This window comes from Rhinolophus sinicus, chromosome 5 (genome assembly GCF_057876585.1).
Source record: "Rhinolophus sinicus isolate RSI-liver-muscle chromosome 5, RSI-T2T, whole genome shotgun sequence".
Classification (NCBI taxonomy): Eukaryota; Metazoa; Chordata; class Mammalia; order Chiroptera; family Rhinolophidae; genus Rhinolophus; species Rhinolophus sinicus.
The window spans coordinates 109,404,509-109,420,910 of NC_142505.1; the positions used below are offsets into that span (position 1 = coordinate 109,404,509).

General features: G+C 49.8%; 1 protein-coding gene across 1 annotated transcript in view; it reads right to left on the reverse strand.

Annotated features, from left to right (window-relative positions):
- The window catches only part of SDK1 (sidekick cell adhesion molecule 1), a 687,292-nt gene that overhangs the window by 170,527 nt on the left and 500,363 nt on the right, over positions 1 to 16,402 (reverse strand). Inside the window, exon 14 of the mRNA XM_088798792.1 lies at positions 9,722 to 9,858. Within this exon, the coding sequence (XP_088654918.1) occupies positions 9,722 to 9,858 (137 nt within the window). The remainder of the gene's footprint in view (positions 1 to 9,721; positions 9,859 to 16,402) is intronic.

The window sequence follows — 16,402 nt, forward strand, 5'->3', positions numbered from 1 at the left end:
CAACAACTCGACTTGGAAAAAAGTCCTGGAAGTACACACTGTTCCCCAATTAAAAAAGAAAAAAGAAAAGAAAAGGGGTGTGGGAGACAAAACCACCAACACAATGGACGGACCTTACTTGGATCCCGATGCAAACAAACCAACTGTGAAAAGTCATTTAAAAAGAATAACAATCAGGGATATTTAAACAAGGACTGAGTGTAAGATGTACTAAGGTTTACCATGAATTTTGTTAGGTGTCATGTCTTGTTTGGGGGGCTGTTTACTGAATCACTTACGGATGAAATGACGTACATCTGGGACTTCCTCTAAAATACTCTGGCAGAAAACAAGTAGGAAATTATGAAACAAATATGGCAAAATGTTAACGGTTATTGAAGCTGAGCACATGCATGCATACTCTGTATCTACATGTACATTTAGTACTTTTCGTAATAAAAAGTTTTAGAAAGTGACTATTCTGTCTCTATCCTGCCAGTATCAAGCATTAGAACTGTCCTTCGTTGTACATTGGGCGGATGAAAAATGTGATTTAACGGATGCTCTACCTTGTACTTTTATATGAATGAGAATGAACATTTTTTCATTAAAACCACAACTTCCCTCAGTTGACAGAGTAAGTTAAATGGAAAAATTAAGATGTAAATTTATTATTTTCTAACTCTAATTCTAAAGTTTTGGCCTCAGCAGTCTGCATGCTGTGTCTCCTAAAATATAAGCACTGGGTTAGAATAATAATGATGATCCATTTAAAGAGCGACGCACGAGGTAAATGCCATTAGAAGCTCTTGTACTCACTGTTAGTTAGATCCTCAGCGCCTAAAGGGTGCCTGACACATAGTAGGACTACAATAAATGCTTGCTCAGCGAAAACCCCTACCATGTGCCAGGCACTGTTAATGACTCTGTATGTACACATTTAACCTTCGCAATAACATTCAGGCAGATATGATGACCCTCCCTTTCATATGAGAAAAGAAGGCACAGAGGGACTGAGTCAAAGATTAGAGTCTTTAGAGAAACAATAAAAGTCTGCAGGTTAGAGTTACAAATGCACCAAGTTTTGCCTTAAAAGTTAAAAACAGTAGAGCTGAGCATGTAGGAAATAAGTGAAACTCCTTGCTAAGAAATATGTCCAAAGTGACGCCAAGAACATGCTCTGGGACCTTAAGCGGCTCCTATCGAAGGGCCCGGGGCCTCCTGAGCTGTGGGATACGGTCTCGGGGGGACGACACTCCTGAGAATCAGCGTGTGGAAGCTGTTTGCTTCAAAGAAGCGGAAAGAGGCCAGAGAGAGTGGAGATGGGGATTGGATAAACCCAGAGGTGTGAGGAACTCAGCTTTGGACAGGATACACATGATGGAGGCAGGGGACAGGTCCAAGCTTGGCTGGTGGATGGGGTGGAAGCAGATGGCCCTGTCTGTATGGAAGCTGACCCAGCCTTAGGGAAGACATGCCACGGGCACTTGCGTAGGAAGTGACGTCAGCCTGTGGGACAAGCTTGGGAAGGGCCCCCCAGAAGGTGAGGACCAGCAGGGGATGTGGGGGCCACCTTGTGGCCTCTGCCCACCTCTTCATCTTCCCTGAGATCCAGGATCTGATGGGGAGAGAACCCTGAAACCCTCCACCTCAGCCCCGGTCTGGGCCTACGACAGACACAGCAAGATAACAAAGACTGGTAAATATCTGTGGCGTGCCCTGTCTCCCGGGATGGATTTAAAAATGGGAGCAAATGTTACCAATGTGAGGTTCAATATGCAAAAGCCCAAAGTGAAAAAAGCTAAACCATAAAGAGCTTCCTACCAACCTGAGCCTATGAGAAAACACCTGGGTGAGACATGTTTCAAACACAGCATTAAAACGACCTGAAGCATGAAGAACAAAGTCTGCCATCTTGGCAAACAAAACAGCACAAAGCCATCAGCTTTTAAGTGCATAAGAGCAAATGGGGATGGAGACGTTTAGCATATTGTGCAGTGACAGGCGGGAGCGGCCTCCATACGGAAAGCAGCCGTGTGTCAGACAGCTGACGGGCTGTGTGTGAAGGGACATCTGTGAGAGTGGGAGAAAGGCCTGAGTCAGCCGCCTGGAGACTCTCTGTGAAGGAAGAGGGACTTTACCTGCCGCCCAAAAAATGCTGGGGGTGGGGCTGGGGAGAGGCCTTGGGCCTTGGAGAATGTTCTCCAGAGCTGTCTTAGACCAGCAGACACAAGCAGCCCTGCTCAAGACAACTGTCGGTACTAGAACGTCCCACACTAAGGAAAGGCAAACTGCCTATAGGACACTGCTGCCTGAACCCCAAAATATCATCTCAAACTCAGCATGCTGCAGTCAGGCTGAAGGATGGCCAGGGGCTTCCCGTCCCCAGGCCCAAGGCTGGGGGTTCCCAACGTCTTTGGCCCCCTTCCTTCCTTCCGGGGCAATTCAATCACCAATTCTGAAAAGCCAACCTTCCCCAAGGCCCTTGGCCCCTGCTCTCTCTCACGGCCCACAGGCCTCATATAGGACCAGGACTGCCCGCACAGCACGGCCAGGTCAGTCTGCAGGTTCAATCGGCTTCCACATGACCGTGACCCTCAGTGACTCTGTATGGTCCTCTGCTGTTTGAGACTTTGGTCTGGCATCCATCTGTGCGTCTGTGTGGCTGTGTGTGTTTGTATGTAGTATGTGTGTGTGTGTATGTGTGTGTGTATGTAGTATATGTGTGTGTGTATGTGTGTGTGGCTGTATGTGTGTGGCTGTATGTGTGTGTATACATGTGTGTGTGTGGCTGTGTGTATGTGTGTGTAGAAGAGAGAGAGCTACTTTTAAAGAGGACTTAAAGAGCTTCAAAAGTGAACATATTCATACAATTGGAAGGTAAAGTGAAAATAAAAAATAAACAAATCTGAATCGTTAAGGAGACACAGAGGTGTTCTAAGCACCCGGAAGACATAGGCGCTTCAGTCACACAGGCAGTTTACCCTCGGGTTTCCGGATGACAAAGGCAATACAGCCACATATTGGATGGGCGAGTTTCAAAAGGAAGAGGCTAAGTGACCAGAGAGACCGTCTGTCTCGGTGCCACCTGTGGGTGCCTTTGTAGAACGGAGTGTTCTTCTCATTTGACAATCCTCCTGGCACGTCTTTAGCAAAGATGAAGCACGGTAAGAACTTGCCTTGCGGGAGACAGTGTTTCGAAGGTAAGAAAATACACTGATTTCACGCTTGAGGCTGGGGCAGCTCGAGTCCCGCCTGGGACCACACCCCTCCGAGCATCAGCTGGACACTGTGCAGAGGGCAGGACCTCGGAGTTCACGTCAGAGCTGCGAACACAGAGTCTTCGGCATGAGTTGCAGTGTGTTGCTAACTGGAATAGTTAGATATTTGAAAAATAATTTGCTTCAAAAGAAGAAATTTCCCTACACATATTTAAAAATTCCTAAGAACTGGGGATGATGAAAATTGCTGTTTCAAGTATCACGTTCATTTACACAGAATTCAAGAACAGGCAACGCTAGTCTGTGGAGGTAGAAGCGGAAGAGGGCTTGCCTTCGAGGAGGAAGGCTGGCTGGAGAGGAAGGCAAGGGAGCTCCCAAAATGCTGAAAATGGTTTGTACCGTGTTTGGTGAGTGAGCCACATGGTGTATGTATACTTGTCAAAACTCATTGCAGATCTCTGTGCGTCATTAGACGCAGCTTACATCTCAATGAACAACAACAATCAGCATGATACATAACAGTATGTCCCTAGCAGACGTCCCACTGATATCAGAGAATAAACAAGGGATGCTACTGGTCAATTATTTAAAAAAAATTATTCTGATCAACCTAGTAAGATATTAAAAAAACAGAAAACAATACATTTTTATTATTTGGAGAAGACAGGATTGCCTACCTTGAAAACTAAGAGGATCAACTGAAAAAATCATTAGAATAGTAAGAGAATATGCAAAGTGGCTGAATGGAAAACAAATATTTACACAGCAATACTTTCCCATATTCCAATGACAAATAACTAGTTAGAAGATGACATGGAAAAAAATCCTATTCCAGCAACAATAAGACAGAATCTTAGGACAACTTTAACAACAAAAAAGTATAGAACCTATGGGTATAAACCTGCAAATTTCACTGAGCAATATAAAAAAAGAGCTGAAGAAATGGAGAAGCATATTATTTTCTGGATGGAAAGACAGAATTACCAAGAAGTCAGTTCTCATAAAACCTATCACAGGTTTAACGTGATTAAAAAGTCAATGAGACTATTTTTGAAACTTGACAAAATAATTTCAGTTCTTTTCTGGAAGAATAAACAGGTGACAAGAATTAACAAAATTCTGAAAAGATGAGGGGACTAGCTTTCAGTTATTAAAACACACTTTGGAACTAAAACAATTAAAATACTCTAAAATGGGCAGAAAAACAGATGATGAATCACTGGATCTAAATAAACCCCACACAGACTTTTATATAAACAGGTCCTCTTCATATATGAAAAAGGAAACATTCATAAATAAATGGATCATTCACTAAATTTTGTTGTCAAGGCTCGTAACACCAGCGTGGGCCAGGGAGCTGTGTCCTACACAACTAGACTGAGAAACAACGGCTTGAACCAGAGTGGGGGTGGATGGGGGGTAGGCGGAAGAAGGGGGAAAAAAAAAGAAAAAGAACAATACTCAAAAAAAGAAAAAGTCTTATGCCAGAATACTTAACACATCTAAATTCCAGATGAATTAAAGAGTTAAATGTATTGAAAAAGAAAGCCTTAAAAACAACATGAAAACTTATAAGAATATGTATTTTATGCTTGGTAGTGTTGAAATATCCAAACATAAAAGTAATAAAAGAAATCATAAAGGAAAATATCAGTACATTTAACTACATAAAAATCAAATACTTCAGTATGCCAAAAAGTAATACACAAAAATTAAGGGTAAAAGGAAAATTGAAAAAACACTTGTCACAAATGGCAGAAAAAGATCCTACGGCCTTGACAGAAAAAGAGGGGAAAGTAAATTGACAGATCATAGCACAAAAAATACAAAAAGCCAACAAGCTTGGAAAAATGTGTTCAAAGTACCAGTAATCAAAGAAACGCAGAGTGAAACAACTCTAAGGCCTGAATACAAACCTAGAACCATAAATCTTCGAAATGAAAGCACAGAAGAATATCTGCAAAAGTGAGGGGAAAATTACCGAGTTCCCATCTAGATACTTTCATTCGTGTTGGTGTCCTGCCTTTGTTCCCTAAGGGCCCAGGTTGCCTCTTGGGTGCCTGGGGCAGAGAAGGAAGACAATGCCTCCCAGAGGAGGAGGCCGGGAAGGGCGCCTCCCAGAGGAGGTGCTACAGGATTGACCCAAGCCAGCCGGGCAGCAGTGGGAGAGACTTCTGAGGCCCAGCGAGCACAGGTGCAGTGGCACAGAATACTGCGTGCTCAGGGACTGCGAGCTGTGCTGCGCTGCTGAAGCATGACAAGCACAGCAATGAGTGGCTGGAGATAAATTTGGAGAGGCAGGCCGTGGTCGGATGATAAATGGTGCTCTCTCCCATGCTAATAAGCCTGGAATCTATTCTTTGAGCAATGAGAATTTCTATATGGGCAGGAATTAGGGCCAGCAATCTGGTTAGAAGACGGGCTAGGGGCAAGTCTGCAGGCAGTGTGTGAAGCATAAGCACACTTTGGGGCGCCAAAGGTGACTCTGGAGCGATCGAGGCTCGCTGCCCAGCCCGCTGTGGCGCCCTCTCTGAGCAGCCTCTGAAGGTTTGGGGCAGCAAGGCCATTTGCTCGGTCAGGTGGGTGTGGAGGGTTCCTGCTGGTGGCTCCATGGAGGGGGGACTAGAGGAGGTCAAATGGATGGACCAGTGTGACGGGCAGAGGCAGGCAGACGGGCATGCCGGGATGCAGGAGGCCAGCGGATTGGAGAAGCAATGTACGGTAAACCCACCAGGATGTGTTGATTTGGTTTATTTGTAGGGGACAGGGATGATGAGGGAGGCTAGGATGATTTCCGCGTTTCTAACCTGAAAAGGGAACCACCTTGGGGGTGAGGGGGAATGATGAGCTCTTCTCTGACCCCGAGTTCAATGACCCTGGGGGACATCTGGGTGTAGATATCAGGAGCTCACTGGTCACATGAGCCCGAGGCTCAGGGGCGAGGTCCAGGTTGGAAATACCTGAGGGCCCAGCAGCGTGTGGGTGAGCGGTGAACCACCGTGTACAGGAGTCGCTAGGGCCAGCACGCAGGTGAGCAGACAGGGTACTGAGCAGGGAAAACCAAGGTGGGCCAACCTGTTAGGGCGGACGGGAGACAAAACCTGCAGATGGGTCAGAGGAAGTGCCACAGTTGTACCAGACTAGGAAGAATGAATGAAGACGGAGATGGAGGTCAAATCAAGGGAATGGAGTCTGCATTTCACTTCGAGCTCCAGAGTTCTGCTCCAGAAAGGCGCTGAAGAGGCCCTCCCGGAACAGCTGGCATGGTGTGAGGGCAGGTGTTAGAGCGCCTGCCACCTCGAAGCCTCATCAGTTTGGCCCTTGTAGGAGCCACAGTTTCCAGGAGAACGGCATCCCAATCAGCCTGCAGGAGCTGGCTGCAGGGAGTCCCCGAGCAGCCGGGTGAAGGGACGGCCGGATGGGCTATTTGGAGTTGTCCACTCGTGCAGCGCTGAGTGCAGGCCAAGCATAATTTCCACTTTTGCATGTTTGCTGCTACGCCGGTCTTTCTGACCACAATTAGCCAGCATGTTCAGCTGCTTCTTAAGGGCACTGGTTCCTAACACAAATAAAAACTGGGTCATTGGCCCAGAAGACAGCATCGGTCTTTCTAATTGCTGTGGTAGGAAGGTACATGGCAGCTAAGCAACAGATGGCGGCACAGACCGACTCAGCAAAGACCACAGACTTCATTCTGTCCAGCTGAAGTCAGGACCAGCCCAGAGCAAGCATCTTATCCCTAGATTCTCCATGCAATGCTAATACTTCGTGCAATCATAGCAACAGTGTAGAATATTCCAGATTCTTCTAGATTAGAGGATCTGAAGGAAAAGCAGCGTGGAATCTGAGCCAGAGGCTAGCGAGGGACTAATGGTGCTCTTATCCACGTTCTCGGTGAAATGACGAGACTGAACGCCCAGAGTCGTCCCGTATGGGCTAGGCGCTCGCTGGCTGTCACAGGTACAAAGAGTAACGACACGTGGACCCTGCCTGCCCCTGTGGGGTTCATGGTCTTGCTGGAAGACAGCGTATAAACCAGTAACGATTATACAACGTAATAAATGCTCAGGGAAATAAGTATATAGTGGTACAGGAGCCTTGAGAAGGGAAGTTAATTCTGCGTGGCCGTGACGGGCTTGCGGATCAGGGAGAGATGTGGACGAACTGAGGTTTGGGCGGGGCCACTGAGAATGAGGAAGAACTTCCCAGGCAGACGCCACCCGCCACCCAAGCCACGGCCTGGCCCACTCTCCCAAGTGTAGTCATGTTACCAGCTGGCTGTCCCTACACACGCCTCGAGCCCTACACTCTGGGGCCTGTGCTGATGCTGCCCCCTTGTCACATGTCATGCCTCTTTGAAGGCCCCCTCTCACCATGTTCCTAGGCACCATGTCCGTTCTATGGACGGAAGCTCATGACGTGGCAGGACATGTTGACGTGTGTGACCATGTCCATGCTGTTACTGAGCTGACACTGATCATTTCGTCTCTGGGTCCCAGCACCCAACAGAGTGCCTGGTGCAGAGGCGATGCCCAGTGCAGAAGCAGTGTTGGATGGATGGATGGACGGATGGATGGACAGATGGATGGACTTATTTGGGCAAGATGTCTGACGGGAAGAACCAATCAATCAGAGAATTTGTTGAGAAAATAGTCGGTGTGGAATTCTAAAGCAATGCCTTATTTTATGTAAACTGGGGAAGAAGACACTTCCTTTTGGAAGATGGTCGGTAAGTTACAGTCCCCGTGACCTGTAACTTCTAGTCTATGGTGAGGGGACTCTGCCAGGGAGACTCATTTCAGTCCATTTGTTGAGTACCTACAATGTCAGGGACCAGGGACACAGGATGGATAAACAGCCCCGATCTGAAGGAGACAGATGCCCGTGGGGGTCGTCTGCACCAGAACTCCGACGGCGAGAGCTCAGCTCCTGCCACGCTCTCCATGCACACCCTCGTCAAATCCTAGTTTTCTTACAGGCCACACAGCACGACATCGTCCAGAAAACCTTACCTTTTCAGAAAGCTGTTTTAATAAATAATGCTAACCCCTCTCCTCTTTGATCAGAGCTGCTGACTAAAACTAAGATGGATGTTGGCATGCACACTGGTTTGCATTCACACCCTTCCCTCTCGTCAAGGAAAGAGACCAGATCAGCTGTCACAGGTGGCCACAGGGAAGGGGAGTGAGGGCCGGGACATCAGGCTTCCTGTTCTGAGATGGTGCTCAGAGCTGAAGCTTCCGGAGCCAAGGGTAGGAATTTAGGAGTAAAACACTGCCTTTGGGACCTCACGCAGGGACCTGGATTGGGAGCATCCACACATATGCAGAGTGGCTTCCCTCAGCCTCACACATACTGGGAGCAAAGTGTACTGGGCCCCTGCATCGGCACGGAAGGGCCGCTGCCGAGGTGCCAGAGAGCAGACTGCCCACGGGGGTACTGTGCAGGTGCCCTGTGAGCACCGGTTCTGGAGGCAGACGGCCGGGAGGGAGTGGGGACCCCCTTCACCTGTTAGGGTCACGTGGCAGTTTCCTCAGCCACAAAATGAGAATCAGACAGTGGCTGCTGAGGCCCGAGCATGTGATGGCTAGAAGGGGAATGTGTCATCTCAGAAGCGGGGAGGGCAGGAGGGAATGAAAGCCCATTCGCAGAAACACAGTGGGGCCTTGGCGGGCACAAGGACTGGACTGTCCCGGCTTCCGGCTGGAGTGGCACAGAGGTCACGGCGGGCGCCGAGGACCGGCTGCACACTGAGGTGAGAACAGAGTTAGGTTACAGAATGTCAGAAGACACGGTTTGAAGAAGTTCAGTTGGAGGCATCTTTGGGACAACCAGAGAGAGATGTCAAGTAACTGGGTTCAGCTGATGACCCTGGAGGTCTGGGGAAAGAGGTTATGAAGATCAGGCATCTTTTCACGGAAAAGTTGCCACTTGAAACCACAGGGATGCAGGAGGTTTCCTAGGAGGAAATTCTGGGAGGGCAGCTGAACAATGAGGAGCCCGCCCTGCGGCCAGCAGAGGAGAGCACGGAAGAACGATCGTGGGGCTCAGGGAAGCCGAGACAGGAGCGGGGACGGTGCTGATTGCTGCCGAGAGGTCCAGCGCGGGAGGAGGGCCCGCCGGACTGAGCACCGCGGCTGCGCTCCAGAAACCAGCTCAAAGGTGTCACCCCTTACTGGTGCTGTCGACTCCCCAATCAGCCCCAAGTGGATGCTTCGGAACCCATCTCAGACTTTGCCCTGGGACGGTGCTGAGCCCAAGACCTGCTCAGGAACCCTGAGGGGCTGAGCCCCGAATCCGGCTCTCGTAGGAGGCCCTGCACCGTGCCCCTCGTCCCCACTGGCCCCCGCTCACCTTGCACCTTTCCAAATATCAGAGCTGTATGTTTTATCTGAAACTCCGTAAAGCATCACAACGTTTTACTGGTTGTTTTGGGTCAGAGCCAGAAGCAGAGGTAAGGACAATAAGAGCAGAGAGAGAGGAGATCTTGTCCACGGCGCCCGCTTCGCCTCCGTACTCACTGTTTTCAGACAGCTCCACGATGTAGTGCAGGACGGGGCTGTTGCCATCAAAGGGCCGGACCCAGGACAGCACCACGGCGTGGCTGTGGGACGAGTCCAGGCTGGCCAGCAGGTTCTGCGGGGGGTGGGGCAGCTCTCTGGGGTCCGCAGGGACAAAAAGAAAAGAGCAAACACACATGATTAGCCTGCTTCTTACGTCGCACAGTCCTGGTGCATCTGTTTTGAAGATGGAGAACATAAAATATGCCCCCAACACATATACGAACTACCTCCCTGCCCAAAAACCGAAACAAAGCTTCACCGTTCAGTGCTGTTTGTTTTCCGAACAGAATTCACCTCCATCCCCCCTGGAAAGCACTGAAACAGCCAGTGACTGCAACTGACGTTGGGTGGGGAGTGCCAATTTTTACACAGTGTTGTCTTTCATTCAGAAAACGTGGTCAACAATTTGTTTTCCAACTAGGAGCTGTTCATGGAAACACAGTAAGTCATGGAAACAGGGAAAAGCTGGGAGATAGGACTTCATAAAGGTTCCAACACTGGCCGTTTGGAGTTTCTTGCCCAAATACCCGTATGTGTTCTTGCCTCATTAGCGACAGCATGAGGTTGTACTGTCATTCTGTCTTCTCGTGGATAATGGAGGTTTGGGAGAAACACGGAAAGGGAGATGTGGTGAGAACATGAGCTAAAACCCCCTGGAAATAGTAAATAACATATCAGCAAGGCTATAAAATGGAAACAATGAAAGCAAATCGATTCTGGAAAGAAGTTACTGATAGGAAAGGTCTTTACTGGGATTTACTGGTGACAAAGCTTCAAGTCCAAGGGCACGGTTTCTCCTACCAATGGGTCTGCCACCTCCAGTCATGGCTGCCCAAGTCCTGTATTGAATCTACGCATGTCTCACGTCTGGGAGCGGGAGCCTGCTCTGTGGCCCTTAGGGATGGCTTCTCCCTCCATCAACGCTCCCAGGCAGTGCTGGGGGAAGCGGACGCCTCTAACCCACTAACTAGTTTTGATCTCCCTTAGACCTCAATTACTACTGACCCACACAGGTCAGCACAGAAAGCCATAATTACACTTGGTATTTTCAATTCAAAAAGTGCACTCATTGCACTTTGAAATTTATTAAGCTGTTCTGCGCTGTGCTAAGAAGCACGGCTCTCTTTAAGCCACACACGCTGTTCATAAACTAATATTTCTAATGTAGACTGCGAATTTAAATTCATACAATAAAGAACAAATCTGACCCTGGAATGTTGTTTTGTTTTCTTTTTATTGTGAATGAAATTTTAAATTTGAAAAGGAGCCGTTAGTTCTACTTGCATTCCCCCATGACCGAATCTCCCTTAGATTTCCTATGAAGACCAGTATGAAGGAAACGCTGGGTGAAAAGATTTATTCTGCTTCTCCCCATGTCCTACCAGAACTGGCTTGTTCTGAAACCAAAGTTGTAAAGCAGTCTCGCCTGAAAACAAACTGGGCATAAACTTGACTAAATAGATCCCCAAAAGACTGAGGTACAATAGAGAGTCTGCCTGGTCTTTGTCCAGCGTTCCTGGGAGGGAACCTCAAAACTTGGAAGGAATTTCCTGAGTAACAGGTGTGTCTTTGCCCCTCAGGCCACCCCTGAGTTTATGCCAATGAGGTCACTCACGACTGGCCCCTACATAGCTCCAGGAGGGACCATCCACGCTGGAAAGACCAGCCATGCGATTAGAGGGTTGGGGCTTAGAGCCAGTGACATCAGCACGACCTTCTGATCTCCTGGGAGTGGACGGAGGGCGTTGGAGACTGAGTTCAAGCCAGTGATTTCATCAATCACGTCAACACAATGAAACCTCAATAAGAACTCTGGACCCCAAGCTCAGTTGAGCTTCTTGGTCGGTAATCAGATGTGTACGTGCCAGGAGGGACGCATCCTGGAGACATGGAAGCTTTGTGTTTGGGGCCCTCCCACACCTTGCTCTAAGCCTCTCTTCACTTGTCTGGCTCTGGTTTTTATCCTGTAGAATCAAACTGAAATCACCAGTACAGCAGCAAACTGGGTTCCGTGGCCGTTCTTGGGAATCACTGAACCTGATCAGGTGTTAGGAAGCCCAAATGTGAGTGAATCAGTTAGAGCCCAGGGGGTCGGGAGCCCTGAGCTCACGGCTGGAGTCTGAAGCGAGGACAGTCTGCTGGGGACCGTGCTGTCACTTGGGCGGGGGGGGGGGGGTGTCACTGTCAGAACTGCCTTCTCCCACGATGGAAGAATTTCTGCCACGGTAAATGTTAACTTAGTATTCTGGGCCATTTTCTGTGTGTGGACACTGCCGGTGCTCAGAGCCTTCCAGATGGCCGCCGCGGTCTCACTTCCAAGTTGGGAGGACAGATGTGCACGTGGCCCTGAGGCCTGGGAAGCAGACATGGCTCCCGTGAGAACCTGCAAAGACCCGTGACGTGGACGAGAGCCTGGGAGAGCCTGGTGGCTTCTTACAGTGGGACGGGCAATTACAATGGGGGTGACGGAGCGTCATGAATCATTCTTCCTGCCAGAGCCAGTGTGTGCTCACCCTTCTCTTCGGTCAGTGGTTACACTGTAGAACGTCCACTCCATACCACTGTCCACCCTCTACAGACATGCCTCTAATTTGTCACTAAATCACCTTCTATACCTTAGAAACGCCCGTAACACAACCTGTCTGCCTCGTCGCCAAGGACCAGCCCTCAGTCCAGCTGGCACCGGCTCTTCCAAGAGCCATGACATGTAAGCCTCCTGACTGTCCTGCTTGCTGCCACTTGGAAACTGTACACTAAAGGGGTCATGCCACCCCGAGCCCCGCACCCTACGCCTACCTCCTGCTCTCAGCCCCGCCCCCACTGGGTGCTTTCCTGAGAGCATCCAACTTCCTCGTCATAATAAATGACTTGCAGCTCCCCAAGTCAAATTGTTCTGTGCCCTGTACACGTTCACACATGATGCCCGTTGACTAGAGGGTCTGGCCCAGCAGAAAACTCGGCTCAGCCTGCAAGGTCCAGGGTCCCCTCCGTGAAGACTTCCTGGATGTCCTCTGGACCTTGGGTAACTCTTGAGCAGAACTAAGCGCTTCCACCCCTGGACTCCCACTGCAAATGAGAGTTTTTCAGTGTAACAAACCTCTGGGAGTCCAACAGGAGCAGGACTCCCCAACTCCACTGGATCAGGGACCTGCCTGCTCTCGAGCCAAGCCTCTTCTCCTTCATCTACGTCACCCACGGCTGGCAGAGTGGGCGTGCAGGGAAACGTGAAGCGAGTGGGTAAACCAGCCACCGTGGAGTGCTGGATGAACAAAGGAACCCTTCCCAAGCCTGGTGCTACGTATGGGTGTGGGGACACAGGGAGTATCTGCCAGACCTGCCCTCCCAGACAAGCTAAGCAGGAGCACGAGGCCCGCATGCAGCCGAGGACAGCGCAGGGCACCCGAGCTGGTGAGACATGATGGCTGAGGAAGTCATGAGGCAGGAAAGCAGAACACGGCTGCAGCAGGGCCTGCCTCATGGACCAGGTGCGGCTCCAGTGGCCGGGAGGGTCTGGGTGAGTGCAGAGAGGAAGGGCTCTCCTGGGCTGGGGAGGTGAGACCAGGGGAGGTGCGGGGCAGTGCTGGGAGCGCAGGCTTTGCATGGATCGTGGAGGAAGGCAAGTACGAGGCATCTGCGTGCGACATTTCTGGGCATGTTTGACTCTGACTTTCTAGGGGCCGCTCCTTGGATAAAATATCCACAGCCTGTGGATTAGTCAGGAGGGAGGACAGGCCATGCAACAAAGGCTGGGTCAGAGGTTAAAGGACCCAGGCAGACGCAGCTGACATGTACACGCGGGGTCGGAGAGGAGATGCGGGGAGCACAGGTGGCTTGCAATGAGCCTTGTGCAGTGGCCATTCCTGTCCTTGAAGTGGATGACACTGACAGGAGGCAAACTGCAAAGGGACAGTTCCTTGGGCAGCAGCAATGTCCTTCCTGGGACCCACGAGCAAGTCCAGCCTCTCAGCACACTTGCCGTAGGCCTTGCGTGCATGACGCTGGAGCCGATTCCAAATGTAAAAGTGTGCCTTTCCCACAACTGGGAGAGCAAGGGGTTCCCCACTCGGTGTCAGTCATGCTTCTCTTCGCCTACACAGAGGACGTGTCTGACAGGTGAGCAGTCAGCTTTGCCTTGGGGTTGGAGTGCTTTGTAGACGAGGTTGTCACTGCTACGTATCTAGGGGTCACTGGTTGGACAACTTCCCTGTCCAGGTGTTAGCTCCTGAGGCCCTGAGACGCGCCGTCTGCCCTCAGAGCAGCTGCTTCTCACGCGGGACATGATTCCACTCAGTGTGCTGAGTTCCCTGCTCCGAGCAGCTCACAAGCCACCAATGAGAAGGGACTAGGGCGCGGCCAGTAGGCACGCTCGGCAGCGACCATGGCAGCCAAGGCCTGAGGTGCAGAGACGAAAGAAGAATTGGCAAAAAGAGCGGACAAAAAGGACTTAGCAACTTAACAGGCAACATTGCCTTGAGACTGAGTGTGGGGACTTGGACCGACAGCCCAGGATGGCCAAGGACGTCATGTCCATGATGCATCGCAGAGGCACGAGCCCTCGCCCTCCGCTGCCCAGTGATTTCCACCGCAGTGGCCACAGTCACGCCCAGGATGGTGGCGCAAGGCAGAGGTGGTTTTACACATATCACAGGACTCAGTTAGAAGCAAATTTAGATCTTTCCCTAGTTCTAGCATCTCTGATGTACGAAAATCCCCTGCAATATCTCAATAGTACCTGCTTTGTAATGCAAAGAACTTTTTAATATACATTGGAAATATAAACTATTTCCTTAAATGATAAGTTTTGGTTATCTGGAAAATTAAGCTTTGGGAAATACTTGACTAACCCGTCAATAACCGATAAATGAGGCTTTAATATATTCTGAATCCATTTCAGAGAGTCTTATCTAATAGGAATAGATTGTGTCTTGGCATTTCTCTGCCAACTTTGAAAGGAGATAAATGATCAGCAGAGTGACTCAGACGGTGACATGCAGACAGGGTGACAAATGAAAGAGATTGGAGGGAACAATGGAAATGAAGCCCAGTGCTGAGTCACTTTGCAATTTAAAGAGCAGTGGGGGAGAAATCACCAACAAGCCCTCACACCAGTAATGCCAGAAATTAGCAGCGACACAACTGGGCTGGAGGGGAAGGAGATTAAGCGAACTGTATTTGAGAAAACCAGCTTTGAAGGAGACTCAGGAGAAAGCAATTGCTGAAACTGTGGCTGTAGGGGAAGCGCTCCGTCAGGAGGATCAGATAAGTACTTTCCTATAAAAGCGCTGCCCCTTTAATGCACAAATGATAACTCGGTCAGACCCATCTTCTTCGACTTCACTCGGAGCTGAAGACGATGGGGCCTGATAATTCTCGAGAAGCAGTATTAGATCGCTCACTCCTTATTATGGCTTTGTCACAAGTAGTTTGATCGTAGGAAATCTCCGGCTGCCTCAGAGTCCGAGTCTCCACGTCGGCTCCGTAAATTCAATGCCCTTGCACCCCAGGCCCACAGGAATGAATCTCTGCTCTCAGAAGGAAAGATGCAATGCTACGTGGGTCTTTAAATGATGAACAACTAAGCGGTCCTTGAAGCTGCGGTACCTCTGGTGTTACTCAGTGCAGCAAGATGCTTTGGGGGTAAGGCGTCAACCCAGAACCGGTTCCTCCCCATCAGGCACGAGCAAGCCAGCAGGGGACACGACTGACACAACCGGTGACAGTGTTGTACTTTGACCTTGTGTTGTTAATTTATAGGATGCATCACGGGACCATCTGGCATTGCAGAAGCGTCTCCTCTCGGGGAGAGGATGATGGCGCATCCCTCCGATATTAGTCCTCCGTGGTCCCAAATGTGCAAACCCGTTTCAACCTAGTCAGTGGGGTGGGGCATCCTCAGACAGTTATGGGGCACCTGCCCTGCGCTGGGCACTGTTCTGGGCATGGAGGGCTCAGAGCCGACAGACAAACGTGGTATCAAAGCATCATCGAATACAGTACAAAACAAAGTAGGCTGAGGAGAAACTTCCTAGCCCCAGGCGTGGAGAAGGGTGCAACTGCTGAAAACAGAAAGGACATGTTTTTTTTATCAGATGGTAGGGAATAATAAGAGCTTTAACTGATTGAATGTCCTTCCCTAAGTTAGGGTCCAGGCCAGCATTTTACAAACACTGGTTCATTCAAACCTCTCAACAACCCTCTAAGATCCATGAAAACATACCCAGTTTACAGTTGAGAAAACCAAGGCTCAGACTTGAGGCAACCTGCCCAAAGTCACGCAATCAGTAAGGGGTGGTGATGGTCCTCAGTCACCTGGTCATGGGCAGCACCTCCCAGTGGCCCGGCCAGGACTGAGACTTCTGCACTGTTCTGGGTGCCAGGTGACACACCGACCAGCCTCACACAGAGAAGAAAGAGTGCACTGAAACGCAACACACAGAGCAAACAAACAGGACAGAAAGCCCACGATGGTCTGCTTTGAAAGCCCACTTTGAAGGCTCCTCATTTCTACATTTAACAAAGCAGCTTTTAACTCATGTGGGGAGGCAGGGGAGGCAGGGGAGGCAGGCTTTCCCGCTCCTTTGAAGGACACTGTTTAGCCATAAGTACCTCTCAGTCACTTCTGCAACAAGAGATTTTTTC